The sequence below is a fragment of the Haliotis rufescens genome, unplaced genomic scaffold, assembly GCF_023055435.1.
Source record: "Haliotis rufescens isolate VD_foot unplaced genomic scaffold, xgHalRufe1.0.p SCAF_3, whole genome shotgun sequence".
NCBI lineage: Eukaryota > Metazoa > Mollusca > Gastropoda > Lepetellida > Haliotidae > Haliotis > Haliotis rufescens.
This window is the reverse complement of record NW_025964001.1, coordinates 13209946-13227795: the sequence shown is the minus strand read 5'-3', so window position 1 is coordinate 13227795 and position 17850 is coordinate 13209946. Positions and strand designations below refer to the sequence as shown.

Here is a 17850-nt window from a genome sequence, read left to right as displayed (position 1 = left end):
CATCAATTGTAGACTAAGATCATTGTAAGCTACAATCGAAATTTATAATTGGTCCGGAACAGTCTTAAGTAGCAAAGATTGATTGATTGTAAGCGCTAAAGATTGACTATAACTAAGATCATCTTGTAATAGTGGGCCCACTAGGGATCAAACCAATCTAACATTAAGGCTTTAACAGTTTTCACCTAGAGACAGACCCGTGAAGATTCCGGGGTAGAATAGGTCTTCAGCAACCCATGCTTGCCGTAAAAGGTGACTATGCTTGTCGTAAAAGGCGACTAACGGGATTGGGTGGTCAGGCTCGCTGACTTGGTTGATGCATCAATCATCAATCCCAATTGCGTGGATCGATGCTCATGATAGTAATCACTGGATTGTCTGGTCCGGACTCGATTATTTACAGACCGCCGTCATATAGCTGGAATATTGCTGAGTGCGGCGTTAAACAACAAACCAACAATCTAGAGACAATGTTAACATGATCCTCTGCATATTAATGAACCCACTGCTTCAGCATGGTCCCCCTGTCCTGCTGCAGAGACTATACTTACTATTGTGTGCATTGGACTGAGGTTTGCTCTTGGTTGTCTTCACACTGGCTGCTGGTTTACTGCCTGCATCAGTCTCCTCCTCCTCATCTTCCTCCTCCTCCGGTCTGGCCAACCGGCTCCTGGCAACAACAGACAGATGTCATCCACGGGTCGCAGTAGCAGGTCTGTGACTCATATCAGTGTTTTGTTTCTAAAGGTCTTTCAATGGCATTTAGAAGCTTGTCACACAAGAGATTCAATTTGAAGTGGTAATAAAGCCTAAAATAACGCACAGGACCATAAACATGCAGGATAATTTTTTGTAGACCACAATTCGAACTCCCTTCCCTTTTTCCTAGTTTTAAAACCCCTTAGTCTCTATCCAAACAACAAGGCTGTTTGCCTGCCAGCACAAATGATTCAATTCAAATAGGTTCCCTCTAATGTTAGTGTCTGCTCATCATGAAACTTCATGTTTACGAAAGAAGCAGCCCCAGACATTGGCTATTTGAATGGCAAGCACCTGTCATTCTGTAACGGTCTACTTGAGCTGTAACTATACACTTTGTAATTATCCAATATGTAGCAAGACAGTAGCACCCCTGATCCAAATCTGCATCAAACTTTACATGCTTCAGCAAAGTGCATACATCAGGATCTAATGACAAAAACATGATTCACTGCCTAAGACACTTGCCTTCAAATCTGAGAACCATATTTCAGATTGTGCAAAAACATATTTACTTATTTAGTTGGAAACCTCAAAAGATAGCTTATGCATTGTGCTCAGCAATGGCAGTAAAAAATTCATACCCTCTTGATGATTCCAGCCCGTACATCAAAAGTTGCATGAATGAAAATACGCATATTTGAAGGAAAGTGTTTTGGAAGCATGTCATGCTGTAGTATCATGGTATTATGATTCATGTACGTTATGGCAGGGTTGCAATGCCCCAAAATGATCTTAATATTCAGAGCTTCCTACTTATTGAGAGCTTTTTCCATTCTTAGACTCTGAATGTCCTTGACGATGGGAGTCTTGTGTAGAGCTCCTGGAGTGGGAAGACATTCCTCATCAAAGGTCAAGGTTTCCTCTGCTGTCAGGTTGAATGTCTTACTCTGAAACCATGGAAACATACACTGTACAGAGGGATCAGAAGCTTCATCACCATTATTCCAACAAATAATCTGTGATAGCGTGTATATTGTTAACTGATGTGATCGGTATATGTAGGTTGAGTCAGTGAACGAACGCGAGAGCGAGTGTAATAATTTCTGTATTACCCATATTAAAACCTTTAGAGCATGCCTTTAGAAAATGCACTGTCTTTAAAAACCATATTTGTTGAGTGACATAATAAAAAATCTTCAGCTATGACATTGTTTCTAGTGTGACATCAACACGACCTTGCCACAATAAGATTCAAATGACATCAACAATGCCGTCCACATAACAAAAGCAGTAAACCAGTGCGTGTGGAGTGATATTTGCACCAGTTCACATACAATTTTTATGAATTCAGTTATTTCTAACCCTATTGGTAATATAAAGAATTATTATCCTTCTTATAAACTAAATAGTCTCCACATGATAACATTGAAGCTGTCACAATGATAACAAACTAGAGGAAAACGTAGTTGCAAATTTGGCCTGTTTAATCTTGTTCATCCTTGTTTAACTGTCCTCTTGAAAATGGGATATGCGTTTTAAAGCCCTCAGAAATGATACACTTAACTACAAACAATAACAAAAAACAACATATCGGCTGCTCTAAGGATATTGAACTAGAACAATACCCACTTCCCATTCAAGTAATCCATGAAAGGTGAGTCCACTGTTCAACATGGTGGACACCTTGCTATAAAGACTGATAAATCACAGTGGACACCTTGCTATAAAGACAGATAAATCATGGTGACACCTTGCTATAAAGACAGATAAATCACAGTGGACACCTTGCTATAAAGACAGATAAATCATGGTGTACACCTTGCTATAAAGACAGACAAATCATGGTGGACACCTTGCTACAAAGACAGATAAATCATGTCGGACATCTTGCTATAAAGACAGATAAATCATGTCGGACATCTTGCTATAAAACAGATAAATCATGGTGGACATCTTGCTATAAAGACAGATAAATCATGTCGGACATCTTGCTATAAAACAGATAAATCATGGTGGACACCTTGCTATAAAACAGATAAATCATGGTGGACACCTTGCTATAAAGACAGATAAATCACGGTGGACACCTTGCTATAAAGACAGATAAATCATTGTGGACACCTTGCTATAAAGACGGATAAATCATGGTGGACACCTTGCTATAAAGACAGATAAATCATTGTGGACACCTTGCTATAAAACAGATAAATCATGGTGGACACCTTGCTATAAAGACAGATAAATCACGGTGGACACCTTGCTATAAAGACAGATAAATCAGGGTGGACACCTTGCTATAATGACAGATTAGTCATGGTGGACACCTTGCTATAAAGACAGATAAATCACGGTGGACACCTTGCTATAAAGACAGATAAATCATGGTGGACACCTTGCTATAAAGACAGATATATCACAGTGGACACTTGCTATTAAGGCAGATAAATCATGGTGTACACCTTGCTATTAAGACAGATAAATCTACCTTTTTGTTGTTGCTTGGTCTAAATGGAGTCGCCTTGAAAAAGTCATCATCTTCTGTTTCTGTGTATTTGGCCTTTCCTATAGAAGTAAAATGCAAGTGAGTGATTTTGTTTGAACACATATTTGAACACCAGCTTAGTTTGGTAACCTATCAGTTTAATGTATGCAAAGCCTAAACTGATTGTACATGTTCATCTAAAGTAATACAGGTTTCACATGTTAATCACTGTGTGGAAGAAACCGACAAGCACGGGTAAAGTGTTGACAGTCCAAGGATCATAATCAGGGCTATCTAGGATTCAACCCACAATCAGTGGTTTTGCCTAAACAAGTATAGTTCATTAATCAATATTTGATGTAGATGTGCCATCTTTATAGACAGAACACTGTTCCCAACAATATGTTTGATCACAGGGGACATCACATCGGCGGTATTTCAGCCATATCGTGACGAGTAAACCATTATGACGTAACTAAAAAAGTGTACTTTATCACAGGATAAAGTAGTCGGTCTTTGATATTTTAGCGAAGTATCTTAGAGTTCTTGGCACAAGCCAAGCCAAGCAAAGCTGATATACAGTATCGTTTCAGGCAGTTTAGATATGAACACAAAGATGCTGCTGCTGCTGATATTCAAATCAGATACTTTATAACTACAGTACTAACAGAAGGGCTATTACGAAGCATCTGCTCACCTTTCTTCGATTTCCCTTTGGGTTTGGACTTTGTTTTGGGTTCAGGTTTAGAGGTGGTGTTGGGTGAGTTTTCATAATAAATGCGACATTCATCCATTGTCCTCGTCTCAACAGCTTCTGCAATGACATCCCAGAAGTAGGGATGTTCTTCTCTCGTCCGTTCTATAGCTCTGTCAATATAAACTGTGGTGATCAGGGCACAACATGACACAGGCCTGGCACAGGTGTGTGTGTGCGTGCGTGTGCGTGTGTGCATGTGCAAGTGTGTGTATGGGTGTGTGTGTGAGTGTGCGTATGTGTGTGCGTGTGCAAGTGTGTGTATGGGTGTGTGTGTGCGTGTGCGTATGTGTGTGTGTGTGTGCATGTGCAAGTGCGTGTATGGGTGTGTTCGAACGTGTAATAGTGCTAGCCAACAAATGGATACACCACACAGACACAGCATTACTTGTAGAAGCTTGTATTACAACTGGTAATAGACATGATAAGAAAGCATGTCAAAAACACACAATGCTTTCTATGGTGCCAGAAGATATGAACATCAAAAAGTATGAGAATCTGTACTTTACTATGAAAGTGTATCCCAAATACAACATTTGTTACAGAAGATATGGATTGCAAGAATGCTTATTGATGACTGCTAAATTGTTTACTTTCCTGCCGAGATGCAACCTACCTATAAAGTCTCATTATTTCAGACTTGCCCCATTCAGTTGGTGATTTTGTGGTTCCCTTCTTAGAAATGGTCTTTTTCTTCTTGGACACATTTTTATTAGTTTTAGTCTGACTTGTGGCTGACTCCTCTTCCGATTCATCCATTCTTTTTTGCATCCTCCTTGCTTTCTTTGTTCCAACATCATCGCTTTCTGACGATGACACAGTACTTTTTCGCTTTCTTGAAACTTTTGTTTTAGAACTTTTGGATTTGAATGTTTGTGATTTAGATTGAATATTTGACTTCCTATTGGAACTTAAGTCCTCTTCCTCGCTTGAAGAAGTTTCGCGTATTTCTAAAATACGTCTTCTACTTGGAGCTGGATTTTGTTTAATTTTGTCCTTTTTCTCACACACATCAGTCTTTGATTCCTTATTTCTGATATTTTCTTTCAATAAAGTCACGGGAACAACAGGGAGCATATCAAGCTTGCTCTGTCTTCGCGTCTCTTTTGTTCTCTTGTCGTAGCAAGTTTCACGACGCTCTTTAGGCAGAGTTCGGTCGGATTTAGCCTTCTCAATAATATCAAGGACTTGTGACTGGACATTTGAGCTTTGTCTTTGGGGAGTAGACATACTGCTTGTATTTGCAGGAACATACTTTCTACATTGATGCGAACGAGTCTGAAAGAAAAGTGAACTTTTGAAATAAGATCAGTTTTTGTCATTGTTGACATTTTATATGAAAGGCATTTTTATTCATGTGACAAATTTCTCAGAAACAAATTCATCTTGTGTCAAGGTTTTCTCACCTGTTAAAAACTACTTCTTACCTTGTACTCGGAGTATGTCTTCTTGATATGGGATTCAGCATGTGGAGTGCCCCGAGATATTTCAATGATATTACCCCTCACATCGTACGAGCGTCGCTGTCCCATCCACCAGGCAAGCCGTGGCATAACTTGTCTTCCACTACGAGTTTGGGGAAGTTTTTCAAGATTAACCCTCTGTCCCGAAGGTGTACACAATGTTTCTGTAACAAAAGCACAGAAACATTGACAGATATATATCCTGAGGGGAATCAGTCGGAGCAATATGGTGCTTCTCTCTCCCAGGACATGGCTGTCTCACTAAATCCCATGTCTTTCTGCAGCTTCTAGGTTAATCTTATTCCTAACATAGTTTGGAGCGGTGGGGTAGTCTAGTGGTTAAAGCGTTAGCTCGTCACGCCGAAGACCCGGGTTCGATTCCCGACATGGGTACAATGTATGAAGCCCATTTCTGGTGTCCCCTGCCGTGATATTGCTGGAATATTGCTAAAAGCGGCGTAAAACCAAACTCACTTAACATAGTTTACCATGGCTACCATTTCAGATTTTGCAAGATGAGGCCAGCACTCAAGAGGAATCCATGGAGAGCTACCAAATTTGAAGGAAAATTTAAAAAAAACCCCTCTTTACCCCATTCAAACTCTATGCAACGTGCGAGGTGAGGCTACAGTGGAATAGATAATGTTCGGTAGGCCAAGCATGTACAGTTGTGTTGTCATCAACCCCCTACCTCTGTTAAACGACTGATTGTCTGTAACGCTCATCAATTATTTGGACCCCAAAGGTAGCATTGTAGCAAGGGATCAGTGTACCATACTTGTTGACATGCTGGCCACACACCATCAGGGCTAGAATCTATTTGAAAAGCTTTTCTAGCCCGGGTAGAGATTAAACGCCCTTGTAATGTTAAAACAATGGGGAAATTTGTACAAGCCCACAGGAATGTGTACTTGCCCCATACTAATTTCTAACCCTGCACCATATTCAAGTATAGGAGGAGTTTGTTTAACATTGTTTACATAAATGCAAGCTTATGTTTTGTAATGAGCATAAATACCACCTTAGTTACGAGTACATGTGTATATGCAACAAACTGGATCAGACTTGAAAATCCAGAGATTGACAACACAATCCTACTGACCACTTCTAACTTACACTGATCTGATTTCATCACATACCTGTTTTCCAACTGACCTGACAATGAAACAAAATCTGTCTGCCATGTGTACAATGGCCAGAGTTGAGTAGCACACATGGAGCTTTAAACCACTATATATTGGATACTTGAATCTTTTTCTGGACTGAATTTGAAGAGAATTCCTTGAAATAATGTGAGTGCTGTTTAGGAAACAATTCTGGGTGTTTTTAAATCAAGCAGGAAATAATTTCTGAGTATGACATCACACCTTTAGTCCATGCACGATTCAATTCTTAAGCCAAAACAAAAGAGCACCGCAGGTGAGGCCGACAACCCAAGCACTTCGCAAAAAAACTGGCTTCGGCCATGTTCCTATAAGAGGCAAATTGAAGAGAAAGCTTCTATGTTTTTCTTTTATTGATGAGATGCAAAATACTAATCACCAGCTTGACTGGATTAGAAGCCAGAGTTTATCAAAGTCTGGAGTTCCTTATTGCCAGCCTTATTACTCTGCCACATCTTACACAGATGATTCAATATATTTTATAGCAAAAATGGATAGAATTATCATTAAACCGCCCGCATGTCATAAAAAATGAGCGGGCCACTGTAACTTGATAATGCCCTCATATTTCTTTTTTACGGGCCATTATCACGCCCGTTGATGGGTGTCGTCATTGAATAGGGATAGGTGACGTCACATTCAATAGTCATCTGGTTGTTCTATGACATTTCCATATTTGTAAAAGTGGATCAGTGACATTCGTGTTGATTGCAGTAAATGTTTGAAAACCGATATTGATGTTTCTTTTTATTTGATAACAAATTCCATCCATTTTAGCTATAATAACGGTAACGCTATTTTTCAGGGCATTATCATTTGCAGAAGCCCTCGGTCTTTTCAACTGCCCTCCTTCGTCGGACCTCGGGCTTCTGCAAATGCTAATGCCCTGAAAAATAGCGTTACCCTTATAGCACAGGCTTCTCATCTGTTGAATTTTTGACAAGTGTACACATTTAGATAAAACACATGTCATGAAATGTTAAATTTTTATTTAGAATATATCCTAAATGTGTAAAACTATTTCCATGTGTGTACTGGCATTTAAAGGGCATGCAAACTCAACATAGCAACTTTGATGATGTTATTACTTTAGGGCATATGAAATGACATATGATTGACCAAAATTAAACTTGAAAAATGGAAACAGTGTTAAACAGACGATATAAAACATGACAAATGAAATTGTCCCCCAAAAAGAAAATCCCTGACACGCATTCATTGTGAGGAATAGGACCAAGGACAACAGCAGGTTTATGGTACCCAAACAGGAAGCCAGTCGTTAAAAGCTAGTTACATACATAAGTGTTATTTCAATTATTCTTTGGGGTGGTTGGGTAGCCTAGTGGTTAAAGCGTTCGCTCGTCACGCCGAAGACCCGGGTTTGTATCCCGACAAGGGTACAATGTGTGAAGCCCATTTCTGGTGTCCCCCGCCGTGATATTGCTGGAACATTGCTAAAAGCGGCGTAAAACCAAACTTACTCACTCAATTATTCACAAGGTCAATATCAAAGGTCATTCATAACAAATAGATCATAGTAGACAGATGCTACAGCTAAGTCTACATATCAGGTGATGAAGACATTTGTCAAGCACCACTGCACCAGTAGCTTTGGGCCATGACCCCAAATAGGTTTGTTTCGGAAGCAGATTACAAAGCATGTGATTTCAGCATTTTCACTTGGGACATTTAAATACTTTCAACGAATGTTATGATTTTTTGTCTCTCTGAAATTGACTTAATATATCTAGGAAAAATGATATTTGCAATGAAATGGCAATAAAGATTTTCACTTTACTTGCCCTTTAAAATGAAAAAATGTTAAGGACAGCTCAGGACAGTGAAGTCTTTATCAAGGAACCAGAGACTATAATTGTTGTTAGAAATATTATTTTGTTTGTTTGTTGTTTAACGAAGCACACAGCAATATTCCAGCTACATGATGGCGGTCTGTAAATAATCAAGTCTGGGCCAGCCAAGCCAGTGATTGTGATCATGAGCATTGATCTACACAACCAAGTCAGCAGCCTGACCACCTGATCCTGTTAGTCACCTTGTATGACAAGCACAGTTGCCTCTAACGGCAAGCATGGGTTGCTGAAGATCTAATCTAACCCGGATCATCACGGGTAATAAGAAACATTAAGAAACTTACTATTTGGGTCTTCATCTTCATCTTCAGACACTGGTATCTCTTTCTTAGCTTTCTTACGAGATTTCTTCTTTTTTGTGTTCTTAACAGAAGTCGTTGTTGTCTCTGTTGTTTCCGTTGTTTCTGAAGCACTGAGAAAACAAATTACCAATCATCAAGTACTTTTGTAATCCTATGGATTCAAGTCACATGGTCAAAACAAGGCAGTTTTTTCTATAGGTGCTGGCACATGGACATTGGATGACGTCATCTTTAATTATGTTAATTATTTGCGACAATACGTTCAAAGACGTCACATTGATATGGGCCCCTTCACACACAATGAAAACCATGGAATTATTGTCATAATGCACATTGAGAATTACTGAAAATAATTTCACCAATAGCCATGGGTAATATCTGACATTATTGTCTCTAATATCCCAACAATCATCACCATGTGGACAGTGGGCTACCTGATGTTCAAGCTGTCAAAACACTTTAGAATGAGTCACTGAGTAGCACACAGCACATGTACTCTTATTTGAACAGTGTGCACATCTATACAAGAATTAAAAAAATATCTTTGAATTACCATACATATTATATTTAGTGATGTTAAAAGCCACTTTTATCAATATCTGTGTTGGGCACCAAAAATGTTCACACATTATACTGAGGGCGCCCGGTATAAATGGTATATCGGTAAATTGAGGTTCATTCTTTCCACAATACATAACACAATATCATTTTTTTAAATTCTCAGTATATTGGATGATTTCAAATTGCGATCTTTTTCATGTGTTTTTAATGTTTTACACTTGCCAAATACCTGGAGCGTGCATCCGTGCGTATTTATTCAATCAGTAAGCATAATGATGTACATGCATCTTGTTTTGTTCCTTCCATGAACTTCAATTCATACACTGGTGTTTCAAATTCCTTTTGAATTAAAACTTTAGAATTGTGATATGTATTGCAATGAGGCCTTATGCATTGTAAAATATCGCGATTCACTTTAAACCTCCAATAGCCATCCCCACATTGTCCCCATGCAGGATACCAGTGTGTGAGACTTAATGCAACTTTGGGCAGAGCTTCCATCCTATCTCATCTTGCCAGCTTCATGTAGAGAAGCGACACAACCTCAGTGAGAATCAAACACAGCCTTCAACATGCTTATCTTCCAACGACCGCCTCAGTGGTCTAATGGTAGAGCGTCCGCCCGGGGAGCGGAAGGTCCGGGGTTGGATCCCAAGCTGTGTCCGGACTAGTACAAGCAGTCACACTCAAACACATACACGTGCATGCACGTCGCTATATAAGTGCAATAATCTTGGATGCGATGTTAAACCCTATTTCACCTCACCTCAACTTATCTTCCGACCCTCCTGCCAGGATATGACAGAAACAGTCTTGATACATTAAACTACGCTTATTACGAACATGCTTATAACGAACTGACGGATATAACAAACTGCTTTTCTTCATCCCTGCAATTTGCTGTATATATGCTGTATACATGCTTATAAAGAACTACGGTTATAACAAACAAGAATTAGTGCTCCCTTTGAGTTCGTTAAAATCGTAGTTTACCGTACATGAAACCAAAGCTAGTGACAGACTGCACCTACCTCTCAATATCAACGTAGTATTTCTTCAAAACATTCTCCCAGTTCTTAGGAAAGCCATTCTGAAAAGCTTTAACAATTTTTTCTGGAATACCTGAAATTACACAAAATGCTTTCATGTTTCAACTAACATAGAGTGTATAAATTCCTGATAATATTAAATATAAATTAACACCAGGTTTCTATTGAATAATTTAACCTGCAAGAAACATTGACGACATGTCTTGGTTTGTTAACAAACATCTTCTCAACATGCTCAACTGCTGCCAAGTTCATCCACAGCTGTGCTGTCATCTACACCACGAGTAACTTACCAGCTTCTAGAGCATCCAGTTTCTGAATGGGTCCCACAAGCTGATACACAGATCCAGAAGATGTCATAACTCGTTTCTGATCAAGTCGCTGACAGATCACCGAGCTGTGCCAGTACTCATCCTCTCGGCTGAAATACAAACACAACATACTATTTTACACTAAAATACACCAAAAACATGTTCAAACAGTCAACAATAACATGCAAAACATAAATCAGGTCGAGTCCTTCAAGTGATTATATCATATGGTTTAACAAAAATAACATGAACATTCTATAATAGTTCATTGACGTTTTCTTGGCTCAAGATTTGCCTAACAAAACCAGTATAACAATAACATCCTCCATGGCCCAGCATTGCTACTGAAGGTTGACATTAAGATTAACTCTTTATGTTCCCACAAAAAGCCCCAAAAAGTCCTTTTTTCAGTCCTCACTTTACCATTTTGGGGGACATCTAGCATGAACTACAATAATAGTTCCATCTGCACACCTATCTGAGCTACAACTACAAATCATATAAATAGCAATCAACTGTACAACACTAACAATTCAGGGCATAACAATCATATAAAACATAATATACTATATCTAGACACAGTTTGAGTGATCTAATTTATAACAATTCAGGGCCTAACCACCATCTAATACACAACAGATTCTGTGTACACACAGTTTGAGTGATCTAATTTATAACAATTCAGGGCCTAACCACCATCTAATTCACAACAGATTCTGTGTAGACACAGTTTGAGTGATCTAATTTATAACAATTCAGGGCCTAACCACCATCTAATACACAACAGATTCTGTGTACACACAGTTTGAGTGATCTAATTTATAACAATTCAGGGCCTAACCACCATCTAATTCACAACAGATTCTGTGTAGACACAGTTTGAGTGATCTAATTTATAACAATTCAGGGCCTAACCACCATCTAATACACAACAGATTCTGTGTAGACACAGTTTGAGTGATCTAATTTATAACAATTCTGGGCCTAACCACCATCTAATACACAACAGATTCTGTGTAGACACAGTTTGAGTGATCTAATTTATAACAATTCAGGGCCTAACCACCATCTAATACACAACAGATGGTGTGTAGACACAGTTTGAGTGATCTAATTTATAACAATTCTGGGCCTAACCACCATCTAATTCACAACAGATTCTGTGTAGACACAGTTTGAGTGATCTAATTTATAACAATTCTGGGCCTAACCACCATCTAATACACAACAGATTCTGTGTAGACACAGTTTGAGTGATCTAATTTATAACAATTCTGGGCCTAACCACCATCTAATACACAACAGATTCTGTGTAAACACAGTTTGAGTGATCTAATTTATAACAATTCTGGGCCTAACCACCATCTAATACACAACAGATTCTGTGTAGACACAGTTTGAGTGATCTAATTTATAACAATTCTGGGCCTAACCACCATCTAATACACAACAGATTCTGTGTAGACACATTCTGAGTGTTCTAATGTTGTAACAATTCAGGGCCTAGCCATCACCTTAAACACAACAGATGATGTCTAGACACAGTTCGAGTGATCTTTTTTATAACTATGATAACAATTCAGGTCCTAGCCATCAACTAATACACAACAGATATCTAGTCACATTCCGAGTGATCTATTTAAAAACAATTCAGGGCCTAACCATCAACTAATACACACACACCAGATGATATCTAGACACATTTCGAGTGATCTAATGTTGTAACAATTCAGGGCCCCATTCCTTAAAGCGATCTTAGCGCTACGATGATTGTAAACCTATGTTAGAGTATGGGACTTATGATCACCTTAGTGCTAAGATCACTTTGTGGAACGGGGCCCTGGACCTATCCATCATGACGACAAGATGCACTACTTTATTTATTAAAAAATAGGGTAAGCCTTTTTCAAAGATCTTTTGACTTGCATGCCTAATTTTGCACACTGCTGTAAATATACTACTCAAAAGAAGTTAAAGAACACCCACAATTGGAAGGCTGTGTTGCAATACCCACCAGCCATGACAGATTACTATAGTCATGTGAAAAGATCAGGTGTTCTTTAACTTCTTTTGAGTAGCATATATTATTCCAGGGCCACTGCATCATCAACTTACTCTCGCTGCCCTTCAAGACATACTCCAAGCTTGCTCTGCATTGGTTTAATGATCCACAGATGCAGTTTGGTCACCTTGTTTTCTTTAGCTGAATCTTCGATTCTTTGCTCTACCACCTTGGCCTCATCTGCTGAAGAGGCTTCTTCTTCTGAAGGTAATGCCACCTGCTTTTGCTTTTCCTTCGACTGCTTTACCTTACTTTGAACACTCTTCTTCTGAATTTGGGTATCTTCTTTTGGTTCGAAAATATCCTCGCTTGAGGACTTTTTAGTGGTGTCTTTTTCAGAATCGGTTGTTGATTTACTAGCATATTTATTTCTTGTGTTACATGTTCGAGAAAACCCTGTTCGTCGGTTTTCCATCTTCTCCTCCTGTTTTCCTTCTTCCTTCTCTTGCTCTTGTTCCTGTTTGTCTTCCTCCTCACTGTCTTGAGAGTCTATGTAATACTGGTCGCGTTCTCGCTTTCCTGTTTTGAGTTTCGTCAGGGCGACAGGCTCCACAGGCTCCACGGGCTGACTACACAGGGCATCATCGACTTCATCGTCCTCCACAACACTGTCTTCACCCTCTCTGTCAACACATTCACAATGAAAAATATTTGTCATGAAAGTTATTTGGATCTAAAAGAAAACAATATAAGGCATACTTATTTAAATTCAAAGGACATTTTTAACCCTTTCAGTGCTTTGTTTATTCCACACATTTGTTAATCTGAACCATTTCACAAGGAATAAAACATCCTGGTTTTGCTGTACATATTGTTATACTCAAAAAGAGGAGTTCTGTTACATACTGTTATATACCGAAAAGAGGAGTTCTGTTACATACTGTTATACTCCAAAAGAAGAGTTCTGTTACATACTGTTATATACCCAAAAGAGGAGTTCTGTTACATACTGTTATACTCTTAAAGGGGAGATCTTTTACATACTGTTATTCCCCAAAAGAGGAGTTCTGTTACATACTGTTATATACCCAAAAGAGGAGTTCTGTTACATACTGTTATACTCCAAAAGAGGAGTTCTGTTACATACTGTTTATATACCCAAAAGAGGAGTTCTGTTATTTACTGTTTTATACCCAAAAGAGGAGTTCTGTTACATACTGTTATAGACCACAAAGAAGAGTTCTGTTACATACTGTTATACCCCAGAAGAGGAGTTCTGTTAGATACTATTCTACCAACAAGAGCTGCTCTGTTACATTCTGTTATACTCCAAATGAGGAGTTCTGTTTCATACTGTTATACCCCAAAAGAGGAGTTCTGTTACATACTGTTATATACCACAAAGAGGAGTTCTGTTACATACTGTTATACCCCAGAAGAGGAGTTCTGTTAGATACTATTATACCAACAAGAGGAGGTTCTGTTACATACTGTTATGTACCCAAAAGAGGAGTTCTGTTACATACTGTTATATACCCAAAAGAGGAGTTCTGTTACATACTGTTATGTACCGAAAAGAGGAGGTTCTGTTACATACTGTTATGTACCCAAAAGAGGAGGTTCTGTTACATACTGTTATACCTCAAAAGAGGAGTTGTTACATACTGTTATACTCCAAAAGAGGAGTTCTGTTACATACTGTTATATACCCAAAAGAGGAGTTCTGTTACATACTGTTTTACTCTAAAAGAGGAGATCTTTTACATACTGTTATTCCCCAAAAGAGGAGTTCTGTTACATACTGTTATATACCCAAAAGAGGAGTTCTGTTACATACTGTTATATACCTAAAAGAGTAGTTCTGTTTCATACTGTTATGTACCCAAAAGAGGAGGTTCTGTTACATACTGTTATACCTCAAAAGAGGAGTTGTTACATCCTGTTATACTCCAAATGAGGAGTTCTGTTTCATACTGTTATATGCCACAAAGAGGAGTTCTGTTACATACTGTTATACCCCAGAAGAGGAGTTGTTAGATACTATTATACCAACAAGAGGAGTTCTGTTACATACTGTTATACTCCAAATGAGGAGTTCTGTTTCATACTGTTATGTACCCAAAAGAGGAGTTCTGTTACATACTGTTATGTACCCAAAAGAGAAGGTTCTGTTACATACTGTTATACCTCGAAAGAGGAGTTGTTACATACTGTTATACTCCAAAAGAGGAGTCGTTACATACTGTTATACTCCAAAAGAGGAGTTCTGTTACATACTGTTATATACCCAAAAGAGGAGTTCTGTTACATACTGTTATACCCCAAAAGAGGAGTTCTGTTACATACTGTTATATACCCAAAAGAGGAGTTCTGTTACATACTGTTATACCCCAAAAGAGGAGTTCTGTTACATACAGTTATACTCCAAAAGAGGAGCTCTGTTACATACTGTTATATACCCAAAAGAGGAGTTCTGTTACATACTGTTATATACCCAAAAGAGGAGTTCTGTTACATACTGTTATACCCCAAAAGAGGAGTTCTGTTACATACAGTTATACTCCAAAAGAGGAGTTCTGTTACATACTGTTATATACCCAAAAGAGGAGTTCTGTTACATACTGTTATACCCCAAAAGAGGAGTTCTGTTACATACAGTTATACTCCAAAAGAGGAGCTCTGTTAAATACTGTTAAACCCCAAAAGAGCATGAACTACAATAATAGTTCCATCTGCACACCTATCTGAGCTACAACTACAAATCATATAAATAGCAATCAACTATAAAACAATAACAATTCAGGGCATAACAATCATCGAAAACAGAATAGACTATGTCCAGACACAGTTTGAGTGACATAATTTTTAACAATTCAGGGCCTAACCACCATCTAATACACAACAGATGGTGTGTAGACACATTGTGAGTAATCTAATGTTGTAACAATTCAGGGCCTAAACATCATCTAAAACACCTACAGATGATGTCTAGACACAGTTCGGGTGATCTATTTTATAACAATTCAGGTCCTTACCATCATCTAATACACAACAGATGATATCTAGACAAATTATCTCTAGTTCTGGTTACATACTAGTTTGAACAACAAATAAAAAAACATCGCCCGCCTGCACTATATTTTCAAAAGCCATTGCCTGAGAAAATTTCTTTTATTTTTTTACAGCCCAAAGTTGTGTTCTTAGATGTGTTCCTCATGCTCGTACTGAAAGAGTTCAACTCACTGATCAAGGGAGGAGAAAAACTCCTTCACCAAATGGAGCCAGCTGGCTGGAAACCCTTTCTTGAACTTCTTGGCTGTTTCAGGAGGGATTCCTACACAACACACAGCAGACAACATGGGCATCAAACATTTAGAAAGGCAAACTTGTAACACAGCTTTTGTCATGTTAACAAAGTACCATCACTAGGGCTGGCTAAAAAGACAGATAATTGGAACTATCGTCGATGGGAAGATATATTAACGATTACAGATATGAAAATTGTGTCATCGATCAATTCTTTTGGACTTAGCATATTTGCTCAGTTACTTATCCAATATTTATCGATAATTGATCAATATTTTGTTAGTGATTATCAATCTCAATGATCTATATCAATAGCCAGCCCTAACCATCACAATGATCGAAATTAAATGAACATTTTTTTACATTCAATAACAAAGTGTACTTATGACAGATATGATGCAAAGAACATGATGAGAGTAGTAAAGTCAAGTTACTTTTAATAAGCAGAATTCCTCAATCATCATGATCAGATAAAAACAAGAAATCACTAATCATAGCAATGGTAACCACAAGCATATATAATTTATCTACAAAAAAACCCCAAGAGTCATCAGAAGATGACAAATACCCCCGCCCCGCGTTAGCGAAAGGCACCACTTTAGCAACATTGTTAATACATGTACTAAGTTTGGATGAAAAATCTTTCAAGTTATGGATGGACGGACAGAGAGACCAGATGATGGCTATATCCTCCCACATTATATGCTGGGGGATAAATAGAAATAGAATTCTCAACCTGACAGATTTGATTAATATCCTCCACCAAAGATATATCCATGATATATATGTATGAATAGTGTCAGAATTCTTGTGTAATAGGGTGAAGTACCAGCTTCTGTTGCCTCATAGAGATCCATCTGTCCAACAAGCTGATACCGGGATCCACTGGATGTGGCTACCATGGTCGCCGTGAGCCTCTCCGTCACAACCCCAGTCTGCCAGTACTCCGCTACTTTCCTACTGTAACAGTAGCAAAGGGATATTCAGTCATTATGTCATAACAGACTTGATTTACAACCAGCTAACCCTTTCAATAAAAATGTAATGTGCTACTAGCAATAAATGGCACAAACCATATTCAAGGGGTGCATTATTGTTTCAAGACAATGGATACTTGACGAATTCCAACTTAAACCATATTCAAGGGGTGCATTATTTTTTTAAATGTTACTTGACCTAGGGCAAGTATGACTAACATTTCACTTGCCCTATTTCAAAACGTACTTACCCAAAATCAAACTAATAAATTGTTCTGTTTCAGAACTGAGATAACTTTTGTCCTCTACAACTAGTTGTCTTACAACATGTACAGTGACTCAGATGTATGATAAGTATAACAAGTCAATGCTTCATAGCTCAAAGGAATCAAACATGGCACACTGAATGAACTGGGTCAAGTTTCACAAAAATGTAATCATGTGATTATGTTACAATACTTGATTGGCCAATAGTTTGCTAGTGTCTATCTACACGAATAAACCAATGAGATTAATACATGTCGGGGCCAAATTGTCAAGAGAAAAAGACTTACTCTCTCTTGCCATCCAGACAAATTCCCCTTGAGAGAGGCATTGGTTTGATAATCCACTCATACAGTTTCGTAGGTTGATGTAGAGAGTTTTCGTGGTCTTGTCTCCGCTTGGCTCTTGTAACTGGCAAGTATTCTTCCTGTGAGGAGGACATTTCCGATGCATCCTCAACATCAGCATCCTGGCAAGTTTCTTCTCCTTGTTCTTCTGTCTGAGAGTCAGTATCTCTTGGCATCTTCTTGGAAAAGAAGTTGTCAATAATCGGGTCCTCTTCTTCATCCTCCTCAGCTGAAACGAGGTCATGTCAGATTTGGGGTTTTGCCTGATCACATTAATTTTATACAATGTACCAGAA

General features: G+C 38.4%; 1 protein-coding gene across 1 annotated transcript in view; it reads right to left on the bottom strand.

Annotated features, from left to right (window-relative positions):
• Positions 1–17850, bottom strand: part of LOC124134817 (mis18-binding protein 1-like) — a 31499-nt gene that overhangs the window by 9651 nt on the left and 3998 nt on the right. The window contains exons 4-16 of the mRNA XM_046499862.2: positions 17498–17783; positions 16796–16926; positions 15904–15994; positions 12774–13343; positions 10641–10768; positions 10330–10420; positions 8720–8847; positions 5366–5565; positions 4555–5216; positions 3882–4051; positions 3188–3264; positions 1516–1649; positions 552–670 (exon numbers count right to left, since the gene is read on the bottom strand). Coding sequence (XP_046355818.2) covers positions 552–670; positions 1516–1649; positions 3188–3264; positions 3882–4051; positions 4555–5216; positions 5366–5565; positions 8720–8847; positions 10330–10420; positions 10641–10768; positions 12774–13343; positions 15904–15994; positions 16796–16926; positions 17498–17783 — 2787 coding nt within the window. The remainder of the gene's footprint in view (positions 1–551; positions 671–1515; positions 1650–3187; positions 3265–3881; positions 4052–4554; positions 5217–5365; positions 5566–8719; positions 8848–10329; positions 10421–10640; positions 10769–12773; positions 13344–15903; positions 15995–16795; positions 16927–17497; positions 17784–17850) is intronic.